At 53.0% G+C, this 26,883-nt stretch overlaps 1 protein-coding gene across 1 annotated transcript; it reads right to left on the reverse strand.

Moving 5' to 3' along the window:
- Positions 1–720: 720 nt before the first annotated feature.
- Positions 721–26,000, reverse strand: TKT (transketolase). Its single transcript, XM_066352112.1, has 14 exons — positions 25,789–26,000; positions 16,061–16,178; positions 15,225–15,338; positions 14,345–14,442; positions 10,627–10,818; positions 8,914–9,032; positions 7,349–7,542; positions 6,519–6,683; positions 5,190–5,346; positions 4,954–5,084; positions 4,194–4,277; positions 4,009–4,102; positions 2,639–2,761; positions 721–991 (listed from the first exon to the last, which is right to left on the reverse strand). The coding sequence occupies exons 1-14, from the start codon at positions 25,893–25,895 to the stop codon at positions 816–818; spliced, it is 1,872 nt and encodes a 623-aa protein (XP_066208209.1). The 5' UTR covers positions 25,896–26,000; the 3' UTR covers positions 721–815.
- Between the last annotated feature and the right edge of the window lie 883 nt (positions 26,001–26,883).

Raw genomic sequence — 26,883 nt, forward strand, 5'->3', positions numbered from 1 at the left:
GATAAATAAACTGGTCACAAGAGCGAGGGCAGCAGCAGCCGACGGGCTGAAGCTGAGGCCTACACAACTCTTTAAGTGTGACATCAGTAGCTCCTGGGCCAGCGGTCAGATGCAGAGTCCCAGGCTCTGGAAGTCAGGCCCACGGATCTGCGTTGTAACAAGTTGAGGGGAGTACTTCACACTCGGGATTGAGGATTTCTGGTCTGTGGTCCAGGGTGGGAGCTGAAACTTCTTGTTAACTCACCACCTGCAGCTGATGTTAACTTGAGGGTCACCTTCTTCCTCAGGCTGGGGCTGCCCTCTGCTTTTCTGAGACAACTTGTTAAGAGAATATGGCAAGAAGCAGGGACAATAAGCAAACGTGCCTCCCCCTCCCCAGAGCTCTGGTTGCAGGGTTCCGGGTGCTTGGGGGAGGTGAGGCAGCCCTAAGGCACCCTGGACAGCTCTGGGCCTGAGGTGGCTCCCAGCCTCCCTGCAGCTGCTGGCTGAGGTGAGGAGGGATTGGGGTTGCAGCTTCTAGGCCGGAAGGCAGACTGAAGTCCAGGGTCACCCGTCAGTGCCTGGGAGGCAGCAGCAGTGCTGGCGGCTGCAGAAGGCCCTGGGACACCCAGGCCCTGGCCCAGAGCCAAGGGTGCCAACCTCCCTCCCACTCCCTCCACCCTTCTTCCCCAGAACCAGCACCGGCTGCATCCACTGAGAAAAAACATTTCAGGGGCTGACTGATTTTTCTCAAAACATATATTTACTACTGTTCTCAGTACATCTTTGAGCACCTTTGCCATAATCTCTCAGGAATGTGTTGAGCCCCCTACCCCCTAAGACTTGGTGACAAGGCCCCTCACAGCTTGTGCAATGGCGTCTTTGTCAATGCCAAACATCTTCAGCAGTTCGGCTGGCTTCCCGCTTCTTGGTACTTGGCCAACAGCCAGGCGGGTGACAGTGACTCCAGGCTCGCCCACTACTGCAGAGGACACTGCCTCACCTATGCCACCTGCACAAAGGAAAGGAGATGATTCAGGTGATTTGGTCACAGAGTAAGCAGTGGGTGGGTCCCCTGGCCCACTGTCAGTCTAAGTTTATTCCCTAACCAGTGGTGGGATTCAAATAATTTAATAACTAGTTCTCTGCCCTAATGACCGTTTTAAGTATAAAAAAATGATATACCGAAAGGTAATTTATTATTTCATGCATTTAATACTTAAATAAGAACAATAAAAGAAGTACACAAAAGTAGATTATGTTAAAAGTTTTAAAATATTGCCTGACCAGGCGGTGGCGCAGTGGATAGAGTGTCAGACTGGGATGCGGAAGGACCCAAATTCAAGACCCCAGGGTTGCCAGCTTGAGCACGGGCTCATCTGGCTTGAGCAAAAAGCTCACTAGCATGGACCCAAGGTCACTGGCTCGAGCAAGGGGTTCCTCAGACTGCTGAACCTGAGGTCATGGCACATATGAGAAAGCAATCAATGAACAACTACGATGTCGCAACAAAAAACTGATGATTGACGCTTCTCATCTCTCTCCGTTCCTGTCTGTCTGTCCCTATCTATCCCTCTCTCTGACTCTCTCTCTGTCCCTGTAAAAAAAAAAAGTTTTAAAATATTAACGAAAAAACATTAAATAATACCTGACAAAAAATAATACAAGTTTTCACCACTGGTTGGTTGGCACTTTTTCTCTTTACGTTATTTATTTACTGAAGTAACAAATGCCAGGGAATTAAAATGTAGTATTTCATCAAAGGTATAATGAGTTTTATTAAATGAATAAATACTACAAGCAGAGTTCTGTCAAATTTTTTTCACCTATAGATGGAATGAACATATGGGCACTTAGAATACACTGTTGTGCAGATGAATGTTAAAAAAGAGTAAGGAATGTAAATTTGTGATTTCCACATTGGGCGGCTGCCCAGGCACCCAGAACTCTGATTACAAGTGCCATTTTAACAACCAGTTCACTGAACTCAACAGAAAATCAGGTATTGGTTCTGCCAAACTGGTGCGTGCTGGCTGAATCCCAGCACTGTCCCTAACCCAATGATGACAGAGGGGGCACACACACTACCCTACCCACAACGGTAGCTGGAACAGACATCACTAGTCAATCACCATACTTTTTTTTTTCATAAGCCCAAACAAATGTGGCTTCTGAATCATTTTAACAACATGCTCTAGGCAGCTGTCATCAATGGCCTAGCATCTGCACTTGATCCTAGAGTCTAGGCCCATCTCCTCTCCCTCTAGGGACAAGGTGTTGTGTGGTAATGGAGGACTGCTTTGTGAAGGATTCATGAAACAATTCTGTGTGGCTTTCTAAGTTTGATTCTGTACAACAACTACTTCTGGGGCATAGGCCACCTTTTTTCTATTCTTAGGGGTGAGGTTGGAATCCCCACTGGCTTCCTGGGTGGTGGGGGCTTCATGGAGCAATTCTAGCAGCTGAGAGTTCACTGGGTTCCCAGGCCCAGCCTGAGTGAGGCCTAAGAGGCAAGTGCCAGCTGCTCTGAGGACAGCTCTGGGTTTCTTGGGCCATAGCTGCCCTCCTAGGGCTGGGAAAAGGAGGGATGTCGAGCCCTGTGCCCCCGGGGCCCTCTCCTGACCCATCGGCCCTGGCTCTCTGGCCCAGGCCCCTTTACCTTCATAGTAGTGGTCCTCCACCGTGAGGATCCTCCCCTTTGTAGCACGGGCACTGTCAAGAATGAGTTTCCGGTCCAGGGGCTTGATGGTGAAAGGGTCCAACACGCGAATGTTGATCTTCTCTGTGAGGGAGAAGATTCAGGGGCACAGCTGAGGGGAATGGGCTGGATTCTGTGAGTCTGCCCTTCAATGAGCCCCCAGGAGGGGGGCTGGCTGGGTGTCCTGAAAGCTGTCACACTGCTAAAGCCCAGCCTGTGGCCTGCCCGTCCTGGGGAGGACCAGTTGTCCCCTTGCTCTCACCGCTGAGCTTGTCCTTGTCAAGCCCCAGTGGCCTGCCCTGTTCCTCTGACAAGTGGTGCCCATGAACTCTGGCATTCTGCACCCACTCACCTCTTCCCGGGAGCCTCCCTAGCCTGTGTCAAGAGTATCTGGTCTCTCTTCCCTCACACCCTGGGCCAGGGGGTCTTGGCCGTTGGACAAAGAACTCCAAGTGGCCTGTGTGGGGTCTGCATAGCTCTCCTTCATCCAGCCCAATGCTTTTGAAAATGGAGGGGAAGCCAGAGAGGCAGCTCCAAGAGTCTGATCTAAGGCAGCTCCTGGGATGGGGGGAGGGAAGCTGTGGCCGTGGGCAGGCGCAAGGGTGTAGGTCAGATAATGACCCAGCAGAATGACCTCAGAAGGACAAGTCCAACTCTTCCATGCCTCCCCACGGACTTCCAGCCCTGCTGGGTCAGGCTTCCCCTGGCTTCTCCAGCCCATCTTCCTCCAGCTCCTCAGAGCTCTGTGCACACCATTCCTCCTGCCTCGGCCTCACTGCTCAGCAGGCGCCCTACACTCATCTGAGGTCACTGCCCTAAGGACACCCACATCTGCCCTCTCCTTCATGCTCAGCACAGCTGAGACGTGACGTCTACTGTTTTTCTATTGTAGGGGAGGCTAACAGCTGTCCCCATACTTTACCAGTGGCTAACATTTTCAAACTTGCAACAGAAACAACATCAGGTTATTATTCACTGAATCACTAGGATAGCCCCATGGGAAAGTGACAACATCTCCATTTTGTGGATGAGGAAACTGAGGGATAGTGACGCTAAATAACTTACTTAAGTAGTACCCAGCTGAGTGGTGAGTCAACCCCATTGACAGGCACCAGGGTCTGATATCACCACCGTGCTGGGCACCTCAACTCTAAAACCACAGGGCAAGGACTGTGGCTACTACTGCCCTAGAATTCAGCATCATGCTGGGCACATACTAAGTGCTCAGAGAGGCTATTATCAGCATTTAATTAGATAAAATTACTTCCCACCCTCAAGACCTAATACGCAGTCAGTGCCCAATCTGACTACCTGGGACTCTCCCTCCTCACCTTTCTTCAGCAGGTCAGCAGCAGCCAAGGCCTCATGCAGGGTCACCCCAGCTCCAATCACAGTCACCTGGTCATCCTTGCTCTTCAGGACCACCTGGGGGTGACACGAGGCCAGAGAGGCTCAGGGACTCTTGGCCTGAGGGGGGCCATTCTGTGAGGTCTCACAAGGCAGGAACCACACTGACCTTGGCTTGTCCGATCTGGAAATCCTCGTTGTAGTTGTAGATGATGGCGTTTTCTGGGCGGCTGGTCCGGATGAAGCAGATACCCTGGAGTGACACAGAACAACTGAGGATCACAGGACGCAGCACATCCAACCTGGAATAGCCAAGTCTTTCCAGAAATGCCCTCCACATGGTGTTCCCCAAGAAGGTGTCTGTTAGTCACCTCTTGATGGCTGGAAGAAGGACTTTCCTCTAGCAGGAAAAAGGACTTTCTCACCCTCTGAGGCACACACCTCTCCAAACATTCCCCCTAAGCAACAGGGTCCCAACGGTTTCTCCAGCCCCAAGTCCCAGACGGAAAATGAGTTTTCCATCAGGCAGAGTGGCCTCCAAGTGGGCCTGTTTCCCCAGATAGCACCAGCATGGCCCAGGCCCTCAGAGCACCCTGGTCTATGGCAGCACAGCTCTTGGTCAGGGCCATGTTGCTCATTATGTCTTAGCGAATCCAACTAAGGAGGCCAGATAGGAATCAACTGCCACACTGACAGGAGCTGCCTGGATTCTCAGCGGAGAAAAAGCATGATGATCGATTAGCAATGCCTGCCACATGGCAGGAAGGGTGGTATGCATTTCGTTTTTCCTAGCCTAACTTGTACAAGCTACAAATGCCAGGGGCAAGGTCAGGAGACATCACTCTGGGGCAGTGAATGACCCGCTCTGACCTGCATGCTGACCTCCCCTCCTATCCTTCAAGGAAAAGCCAGCTGCCAGCAGGACCAACCTTTGTATTGGCTGCTAATTCCACCGCCTTCTCTGTAGACACCCCGTCACTTGGGTAAAAGACAGTTGACATGGGGACTGCTCGAAACATGGCCAGGTCTTCTAGGGCCATCTGAGAGGGCCCGTCTTCCCCTAGGATGTGGGAAAGGACATGCTGGAGTGAAACCCCACCCACAGACCCACCTCCCTGCTTACTGCCTGGTCCAAGAGTCCAGGGGAGTTACAGGTTCAACTCACCGATGGACACGCCACAGTGGGAGCCACAGAGGTTGATGTTGCTCTCGGAGATGGCCGCCATGCGGATCTGGTCGAAGGCTCGTGTGAAGAAGGCTGCGAAAGTGCTGCAGAAGGGCACGGTCCTGTTGCGTGTGGCACAGCCCACAGCGATGCTCACCTGGGGGCCGAGGAGGGAGAGGTGGCCGGGGTGCTGTCATACTAGTGCCTGTGAATTCTCCTCCTCCCCCCACGTAAGTGACTCCTGCACATCCATGCACTCCACAGTCTGCTTCCAAATACTGAACTCCATCAACTCGAAATCACTATTTTATGAGTTCTTTCAAAATTAGCGTCCGGGGGGAAATTCCCCCCACCCCCAGCAACAACCAACGCCTTTCACAGAGCAGGCTAGTCAAGTCTGAGCACAGGTGGTCTATCCTTCCCACCCGGTGCAAACCCTCCTCCACCCCATCTCCTTGCCAACCCCAAGGCCTCTGCAGAGACCCATCCTCCCTCACCCTGGATGCCCGTGGAGGCACCAGCCCAGCAGCACTGAGTACGGGTATTGGCTCCAGACTGACTCCACCCCCACAGCTCTGAAACCCACTGCTGACAGGAGCGCTCCTTCCCCAGATCCTGGGGCCTCCCCAGCCTCCACGCCCTGCCAGTATAGTCTGGACCCTCCAGCTGCCAAGGCTGGAAGCCACGAGAGAGAACTTCAGGTTCGGCAGGAAGAACTTTGGACATGTTAGGGCCAGCAGCCTCCAGAGGGAGGAAGCTCTCGGTCCCTAAAAGCCTGCAGGCCAGGCAGGGCTCCTCAGCAAAAAGAAGCAATTATTTCAAAAAACAGAAGAAAATACCCTTGCTTATTTCTCTACCTCAGTTCCTGACAAAGGGCTGCTAACAGTGTGTGTGATGGTGGTGGGGGGCAGGAGACTTGTGCTTAAAAGAGCTCAGCAACCTTCACTGGTGAGCCCATCATGTTCCAGCCTCACTTTCTACCTAGAAGGCCCTTTGCTCCAGACAGTCCATTCACCACAATGCCTCACTTATGTGCAACCCCTCCTGTGTGCACCTGCAGCCCCATTCAGCTCTTCTGTCTGCACACCTGCCCATTGTATTTATTTACGCTGGCATGACACTCCCTCCTAATTGTGGCTACCTGAGATCAAGGGTCAATGCTGGGTCCTAGCTGTTCTGGGGTCTCCCTGGGCACCTGGGAGGTACCTGGCACAGCCAACGTACCTTCCCAAAGGAGCAAGAGGGCTCTAGCCCTGCCCCTGCACCCCTCAAACCTCTCCCTCGAGACGGTGGCTGGCCCTGTGCCCACCTGCCCACTCCAGCACCCACCATATTCTGCTCAGCAATGTAGCACTCGATGAAGCGATCTGGGTGCTCCTTTTTGAAGAGATCGGAGAAGGTGGAATTCTTGGTGTCCCCATCCAGAGCAATGACACGGTCGCTGGCGTGGCCCAGCTTGGCCAAGGCCTGCCCGTAGGCCTTGCGGGTAGCTATCTGTGGAGAGGAGAGTGGGAAGGCTGAGCACTGCTGTGAGGGGGTGTGAGGTGTGGCCTCAAGTCCTGTACAGCCTGTGGAGGACTACACCTTTTAGGGAGCAAAAGAATGAAAACTGCAAAGCCCAACAACACACGACCCTGTACAAAGTTAACTCCTGTAAGGTTGTCAACGAGAACTTCTACAATGAACTTGAGTCCCTGCGGTCCCTTGCCCCAGAGATATCCTAACACCCCCAACTTCCACCCTGTGAGTGAGGTCTGCAAACATACCCCGCTCTATGCAGGAATACACTGCAAGTCTTTGAGTCAGAAAGCCTGATGCCAGTTGCAAAGACATATGTACCCAGAGGAGGGCCCCGGAGCTGGCCAGGCCTCCCTAGCCTTTGCCAGGCCAGATAAAGGCCGGTCCTGAGCTCAAGCCAAGGCCCTGATGGACCAGGGATGGGAAATTCAGGAGCTGTGTTGCTTTGATCAGAGTGCTGCCAGTAGCTTGCTGTGTGACTGTGGGCAAGTCCCTTGCCCTCTGATCCTCTGCAGGTAAATGATTCCAGAGCTGGCTGTTTCCATGAAGGAACTAGCTCAATGACCCCTCCCTTTCCCAGTCCTCCAGAGAACCATGGCCACCCCACCCAGCTGGTCCAGAAAAGCAAGGACCGACTCTACCTTGTCTCCAGCTTTGTAGCTGGGTGGACTGGGCATGCGGATGTTGATGATGTCCACAGATGGGGCGTCCTCCTGAGGGGGAGTTGGCAGGATCTTCTTTTTGCTCTGGATCTGGCTGTGGATTTCCTGGATGACCTGATCAGCCATGTTTTTGGGGAGGGGCTTCCCATGCCAAGACTCCTTATCTTCTACCCCTGCAGGTCCAACACAGGAGGGTAGAGGGCCAGGTGAGGTGGAGGCTCCCAGAGGGCCGGGAAGCTCCTCTGCAGGGCCTGGCCCTCCACTCATAGAGGAAAGGTCAGAGAAAAGGGGGGAATGGTGTCACCGGAGTCAAACAGAGCCCTTTGCTGGGCACCACGGGGGTCAGAAAAGGAGAGTCACGGTGACCAGAACTTCATGTGCCCAGTCCCCACAGACTGGACATCTAGTCCTCTGGCAGCTCACAGCCAGAATGGGGAGGGAGCAGGCACGGGTGGGTCACCCTGTCCCATTCTCTTCTATGTCACCTTCCTAGCCCAAGCCCACAGGCAGGGGCCTGCCATAGAAATCATACTCAGTTTCTTGCCTGGGCTGGGCTCTTGGCCATCAGGAGGGAAAGCTGAGGCCTCGAACTGCCAAGATCACCTGCATATCAGTGGGCTCTAGAGCAGGCCCACCACTACCACCATGGTGCCTTGCTCTGTGGGGACCTCCAAGGCCACCTTGGCTTGAGCAGAGCCAAGCACTGACCCTCCTAGGTAGCCCCAAGGACCCCCAAGAAGCCCCCCCCCCAGAAGCTGCGAGGCTTCCATGTCCCACCCAGTGGTGACAGCTGAGGAATGGGGGTCAGGCCACAGCACTGAGGCTGGGAAATCTCAGAGGCCTCTCCTCAACGTCCACCACCTTCCACACAGGCCCCTGTTCCTAGATAGCAGCGAATGCCCTCAATTACTGAGTCCACAAAGGCAGAGGCAGCTGTGAGCCCCAAGCAGACAGGGACAGCCAGGGCACCTGCCACAGCGGAGCCAGCCCAGAGCCTACAGTTAGGCCCTCTATTGGCACAGACTCCCTGTGTCCTTGGATCACTTCCAGTCCCATTTCCCATCTGACATTACCCACATGCCTGGCATAGCAACCATCTTTCAGATCCTCCCAGGCTCTCCACCCACACAGGCCTCTGCTAAGCCCTTTTCTCCTGCTTGAGGGCTGTCGCGCTCACGCCCCTCCAGGGGAGAAGTCAGTTCTTTCCAGGTTCTCCCAGGGCTCTCTGCCGGACTGTCAGCTCAGGGCAGAGAGCTGGAGCTGTCAAGGATGCTCTGTAAGAGCCAGCCAGGGAGGGGGTATTGGGGTGGTCTCCCCCCAGTGTCTTCTGTCCTTACCCACCAGCCCTCCCCACGTCCCTCCTCTCCTCCTGCCTACACAGGCCGCTTAGCCAAGGCCAGCCTGACTTGGGTTTCAATTCTAGCTCAGCCATGCTGACCAGAGTCACCAGCCACAGTGCACTCACTACATGCTCCCTTCATTGAAATCCTCACCCCTGTTAGCCACAGAACCCAGGGGTGGGGAGGGAGGCTGTGCATACAGACCTGCGATCCCCCGGCCCTTGAAGGTCTTGGCGATGATGGCTGTCGGCTGGTGCTTGGCCTGGCCAAAGGCCTTGCAGAGCTCCTCCACACTGTGTCCGTCCACAATGATGCTGTGCCAGCTGGAGACAGGGTGGGGGAGTGAGGGGCACGGCCAAGTGCCTGAGGACCCTGAGGGGGGACCCCAGGGGAAGGCCCGCCCTTGCCCATGGCACAGCTGCGATCTGGGAAAGGGCTGGAGGAGTCGAGGAGTCTGAACCGCTTGTTTCCAATCTGGATTTTATTTTCTCTTTTCTACTCATTTACTAACAAAAGCTGCTTTGGGGACGATGCACTGGGTTTGGAATCTGCCTATTTGGATTCTTGAATTTTTTGGCCCAATTTTTATTTATCTGATCAGTCCACAGATGCTGGATGTGGTGTTGGATACTTTCAAATGAGCCATGTTGTCAAATATCTAGAGGAGCCTGACCTGTGGTGGCGCAGTGGATAGAGCATTGACTTGGAATGCTGAGGTCGCTGGTTCGAAACCTTGGGCTTGCCCGGTCAAGGCACATACAACAAGCAATCAATGAACAACTACAGTGAAGCAACTATGACTTGATACTTCTTATTCTCTCCCCTCCTCTCTCTGTAAAAATCAATAAATAAAATTTAAAATAATTTAAAAAAAAAAAAAAATATCTAGAGGAAAGCCACAGGGCAACCTTTCTCTTTAGAGCATATTATTAACAATGAAAACAGTAGCTAGTAAGTGCACTCTGTGCAGGTACTGGCCAAGCACTACACACAGGAGCCCACTCAAGTTTCATCACAACCTGGGGGGTGGGGTGTGCCCCTGCCACCCCCATTTTACACACAAGTAAACTGAGACGCTGAAGGTGGGGGTCACAGAGCAAGTTAGTGATGGAACCAGGACTTAAGGAATCTGCCTTCAATCACAGAGTTAGACACAGACCCAGCTGCTGGGTTATACTCTAACACTTGCTGCTTTCACCTTCTCCCTCTAAAAGGTCAGTCATTAGAGGTGACAAACTGTCTCTCCTGTGCAATCCAGTACTGTAACTCCACCTCGACCTTCCTTGGTCACTGACACATCCACAAAGGGTCCTCAGCCCTCAGAGCCCAGGCCGGAGTCCTATACAGTCTGTCTCCTTCTTTTCCCTCAGCCAGACCTGAGCCTGGGGCCCTCAGAGTCCTACTTGCTGAGTAGCTTGTATTTGAGGTGAGAGCCCTGCTGGCTAACACCCACCCAGAATGACGCCCCATCCCTGCTTTGTAACACATGACTCTGAATTCACAACTTTTCAAGGCCCATGGGGGAGTCTGAGAACCCTTTTTCCCATTTCACTAGGAGAGGAGGTTGGTTCTCGTCACTGGCTAGCTGGAGCCAGGCACAGGGGGCAGCCAGCTGACCAGTGTTCAAACCCCTACATGTCCCTTAGCCTACACAAGCAAGCCTGGTTCACACCGTGCACCCCCACAGACCTCAGAACAAAGAGAGGATGCATGAGAGAACACTGTGTGGAATCTCTGAGAACTATCGTGCCACACAACCACTGATAGGGCCTTCCCCCAAATCCATGAGGTGGCCTGGGCTGCAACTTTGAAAAAGGGAGACTCATTAGCCTCTGGCTTCAGCCCCTGCACTTGCAAAGCTTCTACCACTATGGCGCCCATGCTGTGCGGGCACTCCGGCCAGAGCCTCGTACCTACCCGAAGGCCTCGCAGCGCTTCTGGTAGACATCCAACTGGTGCTGCAGGGGGGCGGGGTCACTCTGGCCCAGCCGGTTGATGTCAAGAATGGCAACGAGGTTGTCCAGCTTGTAGATGCCAGCGAAGGCCATGGCCTCCCACACGGAGCCCTCCGACAGCTCCCCATCTCCCAGCAGGCAATAGACACGGTAGCTGCAGACAGGGAGTAGGTCTGAGGCTGGCACGTCGCACCTAGGCCGCCGTGCTTCTGGGCTGTCCCTCCCATGGAGCCTGTACTCTGGGTAAAGGAGCTGCCACCCATGATGTGCAACAGTGCCATCAGCTCCCTGATGCCCACCCCAGGAGGAAATGGCTGTGAGGAAGCTGTCAGGAGCCCCAGAAAGTACAGCAGCAGTAAGAGTTGGAATCAGGGGTTGTTAGGGCACGAGAAAAAAGGAATGTCCTCTGGGGCAAAGGACTTGCACTGAGCAGGAGGGGCTTGAAGTACCTGCTGCAGGAGTGCGCCCACTTCTCTCCGCCCTCCCACAAACGGGAGTGAGGGGGGAGCCCTGGGACTCTCTGGGCGGGCCAGAGGGAAAGAGGACCTTTCTGCTGGAAGGAGCTGGCTGGGGAGGCGGGAAGGTGCACCAAGCAGCACCCTAGAGGGAGAGGCCCTCGGGCGAGGAATGAGCACCCGCTAATGAGGGAACTCAGATGTGACAGGTGCCTCACAGGATGGACTCTCCCTACAGTCCGAGGCTGGTTCCTGCCAAAGATAAGAGGAGCTAGGCCTGGGTTTTCTCCATCCCAGAGGCCCTCTGCCCTCAACACAAGCAACCATGATCTTATTAGGGGCAGCGTGACGTGATAAAAAGAGCACTGAACTTGGGATGTTACCCAGTGAATAGAACCTTCCCTAGACCAGGGAAAGTGTGGAGCCAAGGCGGTGAGGCTAGAGGCAGGGAGACCAGTTCAGGCACTCTGCCTCTACATATTCCCATTCCCAACATCAACCAGATGTGAGGGCATGGCCGAGGGGCAGTGGCCACAGGCATTGAAACAAAAACCTCATGCACAGCTGGCATGTGGCATCTAGGGTCCCTAGGGGCTCCAACAAAGTGCTGGGCCCTATGTTGAGTAACCCTTTAGGGAAGGTTAATTAATGCAGTTGTTATTCCCAAAACACAGACAAGGAAACAGGCTCAAAGGTCAAGAGACTTGTCTGAAGGTCACACCTGAGTGAGCATTCAGTCAAACGCTGGTCTGACGGCCCAGCCCAGACTGTCCATTCCTAGGGAGGCCTAGGAAGGCATGCAGAGGGAGGAGCAGCAGGACTTGGGAGAGCCCGTCCCCCCTATCCAGTGTCCAGCTGCATGGCCCAGGGAGAGGCTGGTGCCTGGATGGACTCAGAGGGGACACAGCTGCCCTGCTGCTGCAGCAGGAAGCGGTTATGGAGCTGGGGCCCTGGAGCTGGCTGCGGCTGAGTGTTTGGGATCCCCAGGCCCCCTTGTGGTAGGGCTGAGCCAAGGGGAGCTAGAGAAAGGGGCGGGGACAGCCTTGGCACTGTCAGCATGACTCAGCACCTCCGCAGGTCAGGTCAAGGAGGAGTCCCCCCTTCTTCCCTTCTGTGGCCTCCAACAGACCATGGCACTAGTTTCCTAGCCAGGAGCAGAAGGCCCCCAGCCCCACACTCCCAGAGGCTTATCTGAAGCTGCGTCCTACAGGGGGTCAGGTCTGGCACAGAAGCCCGATGGGGCTGAGTCAGAGGCCGGTACGGAACTTGAACTCCCCAGAAAGAGACCCAAGGAAGTCAGACTGGTCCTTTGGGGCCTACAGGCTCAGGTCAGCAGGGCACCTTGGAGTCCCGGGGTAGACACTGGAGCCCCACAGAAGCCAGGGCTCACCCCGAAGCTCCGCGTTACCATAAAGAGAAGAAACCCTAAATGAAGGGCCAACATTTGTTGCAGAGGAGTTTAAAAGCTCTGAAATGTCCAACCACGGAGCACTGCCTACACAGGTTACAGCAGACCCATAAAACAGCACACATCAGTAAAAGTAGCCCTTGACAGTTACAATGTGAGAAAACGTTAACAATGTTTAGGTGTTTCTAAAAAGCAGAATGTAAAATTATATAAATACTAAGATTACAAACTTGTAAGTTTCTTCTCAACAATAATATGGAGGAAATATGATACATTAAGTTAGATTTAAAGGGGGAGTAGTTAAGAATAAAGAAAATGTTCATTTCTTTTTAATACCTGTCTGTATTTTTCAAACCAAAAAAACTGAGTTAAAAAAGAAGTAGAAGAATCAATTTGATGCATGCTCACTGTTGGTGGCTGGGTGACCCAGAGGCCAGATCGGCCCTATCAGGGCACACCCAACGGAGCTGGGCCTGGCCTGATGACTCCCTCGACACCCTTGCCACCCTCACTGTCCCAGTGCAGTCTAGGCCCTGAGCCTTAGCCAACCTGCTGCTGGGAACCCAGTTAAAGCTTCTCCCTACACTGGTTCATTGCATTATGTCAGGGTCAGGAAATGACACTTCACAGGGAATTATTTCAAGCAACTATAGGGACTAATTAACTTACATCTCTGGTTCTGTGCCAAATACAGTACTCTTAAACACACATGCCACTGGGGACTGAAGGCAAGTGCTATGCTGCCAGGTGACACTCCCAGCCACTCCCAGGAGCCCTTCCCCTACACCCAGTAGGTGCTCACTGCGGTGTGGCACACAGGTAGGCTCCTCGCAGCCACCTGTCTTTGGTGGGCCTGCAGTCACCACCACGCTTCCACGACCAGCCTGGCTGTACCCCTTCTACCAGGGGTGGACTGTAGGGCACTAGGGAAGCCACCACTGCACAGCGGGGCCCTTCTTGCAGGCCACCTGCAGGCCAGGTTCCATCAGACCCTCTTCTAGGACGCTTCCTACCTACAGGGCTCCCTGAAACTCCTGTGCTTCCCTTGGGCCCCTCAAACAGTGTGGGGACGCTGGATATGGACTCGCAATGCACGTCCTGGGCTCAATTCCTGCCTCTACGACACCTTACCTCAGGTTCCCCATTGGTGAGACGCGTAATTGTATTCATGTCACCGCTTGGCCCATAGGGGGCTTATCAAGGTGAACACCTACAACACTGATCACTATGGCCTGAGAAACCACTGACAAGTGATTTCCTTAAAGCCTAAGCCAACACTCCTCCCCTTCCCCCAACAGAGATCAGTCTGCAGGTCAAACGGGGCCACAGTGAACAGCACTGAGGCAGAAATCCGCCTCTAAACCAAACTACCTGGCGCTGGGGCAGCAAATCTCTATGATCAGGTCACTCTCTCTGATGTCTTTCTACCCTGGCTGATAGGTGAGGATCAGGGATGCCCAGAACCCTCCCAAATACAAAATCTTCTCATTTCCCATGATAAAGGCAAATGGTTCAGCCTGGGCTTGTGGCACTTAGACATACAAAGCACTCGGGACAAAGAGCACGTGGTCAGGAGCATGAACTCTGGGCTCAACCTGGCCCCACCAGTCTCTGACAAGGGACTGTGGGCAGGCCCCTTCACTCCCTTGAGCCTATTTCCTCATCTGAAAAGGGACCTGGTCACAGTACCAGCCTCAGGCCACACATGCACTGTTACTCAGCTCCTACTCGGGCAAAAGGAGGTGCCTAGTGGCAGTGGGTGAGGCAGAACCCCTCCCAAAACTACTGAGGGTGGGTGTGGGGAACGGGAGTTTTACCTGGCTTTGTCGAAGTATTTGCCTGTGTAGGCCATCCCGCAAGCGGCCCCAAGGCCTTGGCCCAGGGAGCCAGTGGCCACATCGGTGAAAGCTTGTTTCTGTCATAACAGAGGGCCACAGTTACTCACAGGGCAGAGTAGGAAGCAGCTCACCTCCCAGGATCCTGGCCTCAGAGCCATGTCCCCACCCAGACTTAGCCACATAGCCTAGGTCTGCAAAGGCTCGGCACAAGGCAGCCTGGTCTTGGCTGCCCTACATTGGGCACCTAGAGTGTTGACTTCCCATTCCCGTACAGCAGTAACTGTGGGTGTGGTCCAAATACCAGCTCTGCCCACCAGGGAGGTGTGTGACCTCAGGCCAGTAACTGTAAAAGGGAGCCTACATCATCTACCTCACACAGTGGCCAGAATTCGTGACAAAACTGACAGAACACTTGGCCCTAGTGGGTGCCCAGATTAGGGGCGGGGGTTCCACGGTAACCCGTGAACTCTAAACACCTGAGGGATTAGACCCTGAGGAGCAAACTAGGTCCCTCCCCTGGGGCATCACCAGTATCCTGCAACCCCCTTACTGACACCGTGAACTTCTTCTCTCTTCTCCCCAGCTGTGTCTACATGGCCAGGGAGGCCCAGCAGGGAAGGGAAGCTGGGTGTTTGGTGCTTGGGGAGAGGGTGTCTCTGCAGCTGACCCAAAGCACCCTGGGCTGGCGCCTCGAAAGGCCTCGCCCTTTGGCATCAGCTTGGGGTCCTCACGTCAATGCCGTTTCCGCCTTGCAACACCTTCAGCTCCTCAGCGGGTGCCCCTGCCCGTCTTCTGACATGTGTTGGGAAACAGGAAGTAGAGACAGAGGCCTGTGTAGCTCCTGGTGGGGTGCACTTACCGGGACAGGGTGCCCGTCCAAATCAGAGCTGATCTTCCTCAGGTTCAGCAGCTCTGCCTCAGGTAGGAAGCCGGCTTCAGCCCAGACGGCGTACAGGATGGGAGCTGCGTGACCCTGCCAGGGACAGTGGAGGGAAGGGTCAGAACACTGGGGGGCTGTTTCTATCACACACTCAAACCCAGGGCCTGGCCCAACCTGGCCCAGCCTGCCAGCCAGGGTATCCATTTTAAGGAAGGAACCAAGTGAAGGCCACATCTCCTCCTTTTCTCCTCTCCAGCCTGAAGTTCCCACAGCCACGGCTGAGCAAGCCCTAGGACAGGACAGGTGCAGGGGGAGCACAGCTGTGAGGCCGGCCGGCTGAAGCCAAAACCCCAGCAGGCAGCCGGCCGCCCTAATCCCTGGTTGCTGGCATAGGAGCAGACTTGGACAGACTTCTAAGCTCTGGTGCCCCGAGAAACAAGAGGCCACAGAGCCAGGCCTGGGTACAAATGAATTTCAGGGGTTTGTGGCATGTCTGCGATTCTTAGGCAGGAGGGGTGGGGCAGGACAGGGTGCCCCATCCCAAACCCTGCTGCAATGCACCTCCTGAGGGAGCACGCTGTGGCCCAGGGGTGCTGGCACAGCACAGAAAAATGTGGGCTGCCCTGGCCAGATAACTCAGTTGGTTAGAGTGTCGTCCCAGTATACAAAGGTTGCTGGTTTGATACCCAGGTCAGGGCACATAAAGAACCAGATCAATGTTTTTGTCTCTCTCTATTGCTTCTTTTCTCTCTAAAAATAAATACATTAATAAAAAGAAAGAATGAACAAATGAAAGAAAGAGGCTGAGCTCCTACCTTGGAGAGCACAAAGCGGTCGTTGTGAGGGTTCCGGGGGTCCTGGGACTTGTAGCGCATGGTATGGAAAAAGAGGACAGCCATGATCTCTGCGGCGCTGCAGCATGACGTGGGGTGGCTGTGGCCCGGGAGAGAGATGGACATGTGCATTATAGTCCTGGACACCTGACAATGCACAAGGGTCTAGGGGTGTATATCCCAAGGAGCCAGAGAGAGTCGTGTGCTCCTAGTTCCTGGGGGGTTACAAAGGGTCTCCAGGAGGGCACTGCTGGCAGCATGGGGGCGCACTTTCCCAGGGCCAACACTTCACACCTCAGACACTACTACAAAATTCTGGGGCTGAACTAGGGTGAGGAAAGAGGGCCCAGGACACTGTGCAGGCCAGCACAGACCCAGTACAAGGCAGCAGCACGGCTGGGGTGTGGCTGGTGCCGGGTGGAGCCCAGTTCGGGCCCTGTCGCTCCTACCAGGAGATAGGACTCAGCAACTGAGGAGTTGTGGCCCCTCTGTGACTAACCAGTAAGCTATATCCCAGTGGGACTGCCCATGACTCTGCCTACTTATAAGGGGTACCCTGCCCTCCCAGGCCCCAGGGGTGCTGGTCCTGAGACCATGAGCAAGGGTTAAGGAACTGAGGCTCATGGAATTACCACAAACCTCCCAGCAGCCTCACGAAGCTGGTAGTCTGAAAACTTGGCTTTAGGCTTTCCAAAAGCATCACTGGGCTACTTGGCAGCTTTTTTAATGGGCATTTTGAGGGCTGGTATAGCCATTAGGAATCATGCTTTTGTGCAGAATTTATAAGGCAAAGCCCAAGATCTCATCTTCAAAGGCTACAATCACAGAAAGATAAAAATCCCTCTGCCTGTGACAAGAGCTGAGGTGAGGCTGACAGAAGCCAGAGCCTGCCCGTGCAGCCCTGCAGCGGTGGCGTCCAGGGGGGCCCCCTTGTCTAGCCTCTTGCATCCTATTAATTGCAGTTATTTGAATGGCTACTGGGCAAAGGAATGAACAATACACAGTGCAAGAATGACATCCTATAGATGAGACTTGTTCAAGTTCAGGTCTCTCAGGACCCACTTCATTAATCCAGCCCTTGGCCCCAGGCATAATGAGGCTAGAGGTTGGGGTTCCTGCTGGAACATGCTAATTGCTCACTAACCCTGCCTGAAGCCCTCTGGCCCAGTTCCGCTGAGGGAATGTGCCTCCACACCACCCCGCCATGCAGCTCAATGCAGTCCTAACAATGCTCTTTGAGGTCCTTCACGCTAAAACACGCCCAATGCCAAACCCAAGGGCACATGCAACATCTGGAGTTCACATACGCCACCCTCCCAGTTGCCCCTCCCCCCACCGGGTTAGGGGTGAGTCACTCCCAGCACAGACACATTAGTAGAGAAATCCAGACTGTCCATGCTGGTTTAGTATCCACATCCCCAGCACACGGTTGGTCATCTCATACTTAACCATGTCTACAGGCTCCTTGGTCGTGAGAAAAGACACTAGACCTGAAAGAGGGAGGTGAGGACATGTAAACGAGATACTTTTCTCTGCCTGGCAAGGATCCAAATTCCCTGTCTCCTGTGCCAAGCGTCAGGGGCAAGAGAGCAGGATGTTGTCCCAGTCAACACCAGTCAGGCTGACCTCTTGCCCTTCCGCCTCCCAGAGCAGCCCCGTCCCTGAGGAATCCCATTTCAAAAGTCCTGACTTTATTGTGAGGAGTAGGGGGAGGATTGGCTGGAGAATGGGCCAAGCAGCTCCCTGGTCCGCGGGGAAAGAAGACAGGCAGGCAAGGGGGCTCCGCTGTCCTGTCCACACTGCGACCGCAGAGTGATGCTTCCCCCCACACTGCGAGGCACTCCCTACACACGGCAGGAGCGTGCCCAACCTGGGCAGGGTGGCCGCAGAGGAAGAAAGAAGGTCAGCCACAAAGAGATGTCAGAAGTTGAAAATCAGCTGACTTTAAAGACCTCTCAGAGCCTCCACCTCCTCATCTGTGGGCTGGGTCTGGGACTCGGCCACACCCCCAACCACTGACCAAGGGGCAGGCAGGAGCAAAGAAATGAGCCAAGGGTTGAGACATGGATCTGTAACACTATAATATAAAGTGCTGAGCACACAGGAGACACCGTTGCCTTTAAACAACCTATCAGAGGGCTTGCAGGGCTGAAAAAACGTATTGAGTCTGTGGCCTCGGGCTGAACTTTTCCTGTAACCCTGTCCTCCCTGGTGGGGCCAACTACAGGTAGAGGCCCCATTCCATGATGCCATGTATGTCACATCCATGGACACATTTACTGGATACAAGGGGGGTAGGTTTGGGGAGGGGGAGGACTGTACAGTATAATACTCAAGATACATAGGAATTATAGATTTGTTCAAAATCTCTGCCTTGGCCTGAACAGTCCGCTTACAGTGCCAGGTAGTTCATTCTATGAAGACGACACTGAGAGCTTAGAGCTAGGCCTAAATAAATTAAAACTTCTCAAAGATGTTCCCCACCTGGAGGAGGACACACATTCTTCCAGATGTTCCCTGGCCAGGAGGGTCTCTCTCATCTCTTTAGCATTCATTCTGCCTACGCACAGGTTTCCTTGCAGCAACTCGACACACAGAAACATGCCCACAGTGAGACGTCTACACGTGCATCACGCAGCTGTAGGAGACACACATGGGAGGGTCCTACACTGTGTGTGATGGTCAGACCTGGAAACCACCCATGCATCCATCAACAGAATTGACAATCACAATATATTCATATAATAAATCCTATGCAGCAGTGAGAATAGTGAACTACGTAGACCCAACTTCAACACTAGCTCACAAATATTTGTGAACAAAGCACACCCCAGAAGGAACTGTACAGCAGAGAAGACACTATTTATGAATATTCACAAATGTTAGAAAACTATAAGGAAAACCATGGAATGATAATGCAAAACTCAGGATGTAGTTCTTTCTGGGGGAGGAGGGTGTCCACAAAGGAGTTCTTCAAGTACTATAACATCCTAGTTTATCAGCCTGTTGATAGATACATATGGATTTATTATTTATAACATATATACAGTATTTATATTACATTCTTTTTTTCCTTTTTTTTTTTTTTTTTTGTATTTTTCTGAAGCTAGAAACCGGGAGAGACAGTCAGACAGCCTCCCGCATGCGCCCGACCGGGATCCACCCGGCATGCCCACCAGGGGGCGACGCTCTGCCCACCAGGGGGCGATGCTCTGCCCCTGCAGGGGGGGGGTCGCTCTGCCGCTACCAAAGCCACTCTAGTGCCTGGGGCAGAGGCCAAGGAGCCATCCCCAGCACCCGGGTCATCTTTGCTCCAATGGAGCCTCGGCTGCGGGAGGGGAAGAGAGAAACAGAGAGGAAGGAGAGGGGGAGGGGTGGAGAAGCAGATGGGTGCTTCTCCTATGTGCCCTGGCCGGGAATCAAACCTGGGACTTCTACATGCCAGGCCGACGCTCTACCACTGAGCCAACTGGCCAGGGCCTATTACATTCTTTTTTAAAAAGAAATTTTTATTGATTTTAGAAAGAGAAAGGGGGGAAAAGAAAGAGAAACATCAATTTCTCATTCCACTTATTCTTGTATTCATTGGTTGATTCTTATATGTGCCCTCATCAGGGATCGAACCCACAACCTTGGTGTATTAGAAGATGTTCTAACCAACTGAGCTACCTGGCCAGGACTATTACATTCTTTTTAATACATATATATATATATTTTTTTTTAATTACTCAGCCTGCCTGACCAGGTGGTGGCGCAGTGGATAGAGCATTGGCCTGAAATGCTGAGGACCCAGGTTCAAAACCCCGAGGCCACCGGCTTGAGCATGGGAACATAGACATGACCCCAAGGTTGCTGGCTTGAGCCCAAAGGTCACTGGCTTGAAGCCCAAGGTTGCTGGCTTGAGTCCAAGGTCGCTGGCTTGAGCCCAAAGGTCACTGGCTTGAAGCCCAAGGTCGCTGGCTTGAGCCCAAGGTCGCTGGCTTGAGCCCAAGGTCACTGGCTTGAGCAAGGGATCACTCGGTCTGCTGTAACCCCGCTTCCCCGTCAAGGCACATATGAGAAAGCAATCAATGAACAACTAAGGTGCCGCATGAAGAATTGATGCTTTTCATCTCTCTCCCTTCCTGTCTGTCTGTTCCTATCTGTCCCTCTCTCTGTCTCTGTCACCAAAAAAAAACCAAAAAACCCACTCAGCCTGACCTGTAGTGGCGCATGGATAAAGCAGTGACCTGTAATGCTAAGGTTGCCAGTTCAAAACCCTGGGCTTGCCTAGAGAAGGCACATAGAACAAGCAATCAATGAACAACTAATGTGAAGTAACTATGAGTTGATACCTCTCCTTCAGACCCCCTCTCTTCTCTCTGTAAAATCAATAAATAAAATCTTTCTTTTTTTTTTTTGAAGTGAGAGGAGGGGAGATAAACTCCTTCATGTGCCCCAACTGGGATTCACCATGCAATCCGTCTGGGGTCAATGCTTAAATCAACTGAACTATCCTCAGCGCTCGGGGCCAATGCTCGAACCAACTGAGGCACTAGCTGTGAGAGAGGAAGAGAGAGAGAAGAGGAGAGGGAGGGGAAGAGAAGCAGATAGCTACTTTTCATGTGAGCCCTGACCAGTGATCGAACCCAGGACTTCGCATGCCAGACCAACGCTCTAGCCACTGAGCCAACCGGCCAGGGCAATAAAATCTTTTTTTTTTTTTAATTTATTCATTTTAGAGAGGAGAGGGAGAGACAGAGAGAGAGAAGGGGGGGAGGAGCTGGAAGCATCAACTCCCATATGTGCCTTGACCAGGCAAGCCCAGGGTTTCAAACCAGCAACCTCAGCATTTCCAGGTCGACGCCCTATCCACTGCGCCACCACAGGTCAGGCCAAACTTATTTTGTTTTTGTTTTTTTTTAGTTTAATATATATTTTTTATTTATTCATTTGGGGGAGGGGGCAGAGCAGAAGGCATCAACTCCCATATGTGCCTTGACCAGGCAAGCCCAGGGTTTTGAACCGGCAACCTCAGCATTTCCAGGTCAATGCTTTATCCACTGCACCACCACAGGTCAGGCAATAAAATCTTAAAAAGAAACTCAGGTGAGAGTCTCAGGATGCCAGGGAGGAAGTGAACCTCAGAGGCAGCCCTTGTTCTTCGAAATGCCCAGCTGACTCCTGCCTGGAAAGACTCTGCCTCTACTCTTCAGGTTTCTTCAGAGTTCTGCCCCATGCCATCTCCTCCAATAAGCCCTCCTTGACCATACTACCTAAAATCCCTTCTTCCTTTCACTCATGCTTGCCACCACCTGACATTATGTGGCTATCTATCCTACTGCAACTCTAGCTCCAAGAAGGCAGGGACATTGCTCAAATGAATAAATGATGTATCCTAGCTCCAAGATCCGAGGAATGTGACCTCTCTGAGCCTTAGTTTCCTCACTGTAAAGTGAAAATATTAATAGAATCTGACTAAATGAGGTCGAGTTTGGCACAATGTATAGGCATATAGCAATTGCTCAGTAAATATTAACTCTTAACATACCAGAGATGAAGTTTAATCTCTTCCTCATTTTGAGGATGAGACCTCTAAGGCCAACAGAAGGGAACTGACTTGCCCAAGGTCACACAGTCTGCCAAAAAGAGCTAGGACAAAAGCAAAATGCTGTAAGAAACTGAGGAATAGATAAGAAGTACTGATTCATTCTATGACATGAATGATCGTTCAAATATTATGCTATTGAAGAAGCCAGACTCCAAAGACCGCAATCTGCCTTATTTCATTTACATGAAATGTCCTGAAGAGTTCATGTATGGATAGAAAGAAGGTAAGGGCGGCCTGGGAACCGGGACTGGAGGTGAGAATGAGGAGTGACAGCAAATGAGCATGAAGGATCTTTCAGGGATGATGCACTGTCTTAAAATTAGATACAGTAAATTCATTAAAACTTACTGTAAATCACTGTTAATTTACTAAAGCCACTGGACCATAAACTTAAAATGTTATGATTTTCAAATTAGACCTTAATAGGGTTGTTAAAGACTTCTTTTTAAAAAGAAGAAAAAAAGGTGCTGAAAAACCAGCAGAGGAAGTTCTTGAGTGTCCACATCCCTCGGTCCAGTTGTGCAGCCTTCAGAGGTTACACCCAGCCCATGAGTGCAGCTGCCTTCTGAGCAGGAAGCCCAAACAGTGCAGGTCAGGTCAGCCAGACCTGCCAGGTCACCCCAGCTCCCACAAGTCCACCCCTCTCAGTGGACTCCACCTCACTACTCACGACAAGAGCACAGAGTCTGCCTGAGGACCTGGTCCTGAGCAGGTCTTACTCAGAGAGCACTCTAGCATCCAGGACAAAGAGCTCTGGTCTGTGGCAATAAGGGAGTTCCTGATTTTGTGGGACTCAGGTCTAGTGACAACAGACTTGCCTAAAGAAGCAAAGTCCAAGGGGTCAGAGCTGCAACAGAGCGACAGTGTGATCAGCTCATGAGGATGTCTCAGCCAGACCCTAACCTGGCTGAGACATCCTTAGCACCTGGTTTCCAGCTTCGAGAAACACTGGTTACCACCCCTGCTGGGTTAGAGTCACTGGAGCAGAGGACCTAGTCATTCCAGGGCCCAAGTGTCTTCATGCCACTGGTTGGGAAATGCTGCTGCTGGGGCAATCTCAACGGGCTTCACTCTTGCCTCAGTCAGGGCCAGGCTTGGGGGCAAGGCAGCCAGAATGGAGAAGCACCCTGAGAGGCCAGAGACCCTAGGGCGCCTGGGCCATGAAGGGGCTATCTGGGCACTCAGCCAAGGTATCCCTGAATGCCAGAGCTGGGTTCAGGGATGCACTTCAAAGTCACATGGCCACCGGGATGTGAAACCTACAACAGCAGAGGATAGGTTCCTGTCTCACTCCCACCGGATCGTTTGCAAACCACCTTTCTATGAACTTCTTTAAAGATGGGGAAATCAAGGCCCTGGATGGGAAGAGCTTTCCTGACAAGGACACAGCCACTCTGAACGGAGCTGGAGCCAGGGTTAGATTACTGTCTCCCTGTGCCCACTAGACAGGCTGAGCCAGACATTAACTCCCAAGTTTCCTCCCCAATGTTATGGGTCAGAACCCTGGGGACATGTTAAAAGCACAGCCTGCACATCCTGGATTCAGGACTGCTTCTGTCCTCAGATGACAGGGAGCACTCTGTGGACAATGCCATACAGTCTAGCCCTGGTCAGTAAGAACTATGAAATCATTACCACTGGTCTCATCAGCCAGGCACCTTCTGATAAAGCCAGTGGGTTTCATTTTTTTAAAGGCTGGATGAGCTGGACCCTTGCCACAGTTCCCTCAGCACGTGGAGGGAGATGACCCCAGAGAAGCACTGGCCACTGTGGGTGCTGCCTCCACAAAGAGTCCTCTGTACCTCAGTTCCCTTGACACAGAAGCCAGTGTCCTCACTCCCTGGGGCCTAGGGAGGTCCACTGACAAGAGGCCAGCGATGGCACAGGAATGGGAAAGCTACCGAGAAATCAGGACCTCACTGAATTCTGAACCCTAGAGCCTGGGTCGTCACTGACAGAATGAGTACAGCCTGTACAAAAAGACTTGATGAGGTGCTGCTTCACCAGGGTTGTAAGCTCCCCCAGAAAGGAGGCATCCTGACAGGATGGTGCCCACACTGGGCGGCCTCAGGACTGAGCCTTCACTGATGGAACCTACTGCAGTAAGGAAAAAGGGGCCTCAAAAAGGACATCTGGTGACCAGAACACTCCTCTAATCTCAAATCTTCCAAAACTAATTTTTATGTTTATGTATAGTTCTTGTTCAACACCTTTCAAAATCTCTCTGTGACAGGAGTTGTACAACAAAGTAACTTCCTTCTAAAAAATAAATTTTCTCTAAGTATTGCCTGCATCTTTTACCACACTTGCAAACATGAAGAAATCACTCTTCTACACACACACACCTTTTTTGCATATGGACACTGAATTCAGTGAGTTCCTCCCTAAGACTGCAATGTAAACCTGGGTGGAAGTCTCAGTTGCCACAGAGTATCTTTTCTCCCCATAGAAATCAGAGTTTAACTAACAAAGACTGAAGAAACACCCATTCTATACTCCCTTCCCTCTGGGAGCCCCCAACAGTTGTAAATGTTTCATTTCTCTCAAAGTGCCTTCAAACTATCAATATTTAGTTGGGTAACTACTATGTTTCTCCAGCTAGACAGCCAAGACCCTGGCTAGATAGTTCCTAGCACACAGTAGGGCTCAACAAGGCCCTGCAGGATGAATCACCCCCTGAAATGGTCAAGGGAAGGGACCCATAGTACCTGGCAAGTAGTAGAGTATGCAGACCTACTGTGTTATAGGCTAGGGAAGGGGTCATGGAGAGTAAGCTGGTCCTGCCTGGGCAGGAGCTCCCACACAATGGGTAGAACTAAGATAAACCCAATGGAGATAATAGGTCCAAAGTGTGCATGGGAGTGGGGTGGAAGGGAAAGGGCCTGCCAACAGAAGTCTAATCCCTTCTGAGGACTGAGTGTCTTAAAGGCACAAAGGGGTGGGGCATAGCCACCCTTAAGATCAAAAAAGGTAGGAAAAAAAAGATCAAAAAGGTATACATAGTAATAATATAGCCTTTATAAAATTAGCCAGAAGCTAGAATCTTGTCCTTGTTCTAAGCACACAGCTTGGTTGAAAAGGTTCTTGGAAATCAACCAGCCTCCAAATTCATTTCATGAACCCAGCATGCCAGGCCCCAAGGGAGGGGCTTGAATCCTTGAAACCACCCAGTGTTTAAGAGGTACTATTGTTCCCATTTCAGAGTAGGAGACAGACTTGATCTTAACCCCACTGCTACTAGCCACCTTCAGTGGAGGTTTCTTGGGATCAGTAACAACCTTTCTCCACCTCCAGAAGGCCTGACCTGGAAAAAAAACTAGGAGATGCCCCAGCCTCTGCCCTGGGGAAAGTGCACTTGGTTTCTGGCCCTGGGACTAGGTCCTCCGTTCTCATAGCCTTAGAAGTCTCTCCTCAAACCCTACCCACGCCTCCAGATCTAAGACCTCCCCTTCACACCGGGTGCCAGGGTTCTGCATCCACGTGGCCGCCTTCCTACCCACTTCCCCCATCCTACTCCCCAGCCCGAGGTCTCAGGAATGTGAGGGGGCATCGGGGAGGGACAGTGTGAGGTGGAGAGAAGGTTAGGCCAGAGTGTCCCTGCAAGATGAGGATTTAAAACGCGCTCTCGAGTTGGGCAGCTTGGGTTCAAGTTCCAGCTCTCGTCATGGGTGACCTTGGGCAACTGACTTAAACTCAGAGCCTCCGTTTCCCCACACAAGGTGTGTAAAGGGTCCAGAGAGCTGTGCGTGGGAGCACGGCACAGGGCCTGGCTCTCCGCGAGAGTGCAAAAATGGTGGCCTTGCTGGCAGGGCGCACAGAGCCGCACGGTTCACGAGTGCGGCCCCCGAGCCACAGCGCAGCTGGTAGCCGGCGTCTTGCGAGGGCAGAGCCAGCCAGAGGCGCGCATGGGGCCGAAGCCCACAGGCGGAAGCCGGGACCTGAGTGGCGGCACAGTGGAAGGGGCCTCCGGCTCCGGCCTGGCGAGGCCTGTGTCTCCGCCACCTGACCTGGCCGCCTCCCTCGTGCGGGCTTCGTGCAGAGAAGTCAGCGTGCCCACGGCTCCCTTACCCCGGCCTGAGCCCCGCCGGGCCCGGCGCCCCCGAGCTGGGCCCGCGCTCACCCGGAGCCGGCCGCCGTGGTGGCCTGGATGGAACTGATGCGCAGGCGGTTGGCCGTGTCCTTCAGGGCCTGCAGCTTCTGCTGGTCAGGCTTATGGTAGCCCTCCATGGCGCGGCCGGTGAGCAGGAGACTGGAGCACGCGGAGACGGGGTCGCGGAGGCAGCGCAGCGAGTCGCGCAGAGACAGGCAGCGGCCGAGGCTGGGCGCCGCGCGGGGGCGCGTTAAGACTCCTAGGCCCGCCCGCGGGGGCGGGGCGCCGGCATCACCCCAGGCCGCCGCGCCGGCCGCAGTCCCGCCCCGCCGGCCCCGCCCCTGGGAGCGGCTGGTGCCCAAGCCCTGCGGCGCTGATCAGGAAATGAAGCCGTCGCTAACTCGGGCAACTGGAGACGCAGCCGGATGCTGTCCACCCGCCTCACTTCTCTTCCCTCGACATTTGATGGGCACCTATGGGCTGCCAGACTGCTGTGAGTCGGATGGCATTGCTTTGCGGTATTGACCAAACACGCAAATAGAAGTAACTCCAGGTTCTAGGTCATTGACTTGCATCTTCGCTGCAGACCACTCTGTGAAGGGAGTAGAGGCTTCCTTGGAATCCCATTTTACAGATGAGCAAATTGAGACTGGCAAAGTCAACAAGGTCACAAGGCTGGTGGGTGTAGGGCTCTGCCCTAGCAGACCAGCCCCATCCTCAAGCACTGGCCCCAAGAGAGAGAGCACATGGTTTTAGGGGCCTGTAAAGGGAATGGGGACTACAAAAATGTGAGTAGTAGTCATAGTAATGATGATACCAGCTAATGTTAACTGAGAAAGTACTAGAGGTAGGCTCTTCACAAGTTATTATTGGATGGGATCTCAAGTCTGTTGGGACAGGAGCACCCACCTCTGCTATTATCAGACTTCCTGGCCACTAGGGGGATAGAAGTCCTCAGAGTGGGGAAAGGAAAGGGACCGTCATCATGGACACTGTCTATGGAATCCACCCACCCCACATGCCCCATGAGGTCAATACTGTTTACCATGTCTTACACAGGAGGAAGCTCCATTTTACAGAAGAGAGATACAGGCAGGCTCCTCAACCCTAGCCAGGTAACTCGGT

Source organism: Saccopteryx leptura, chromosome 10 (assembly GCF_036850995.1).
Source record: "Saccopteryx leptura isolate mSacLep1 chromosome 10, mSacLep1_pri_phased_curated, whole genome shotgun sequence".
NCBI classification, from domain to species: domain Eukaryota; kingdom Metazoa; phylum Chordata; class Mammalia; order Chiroptera; family Emballonuridae; genus Saccopteryx; species Saccopteryx leptura.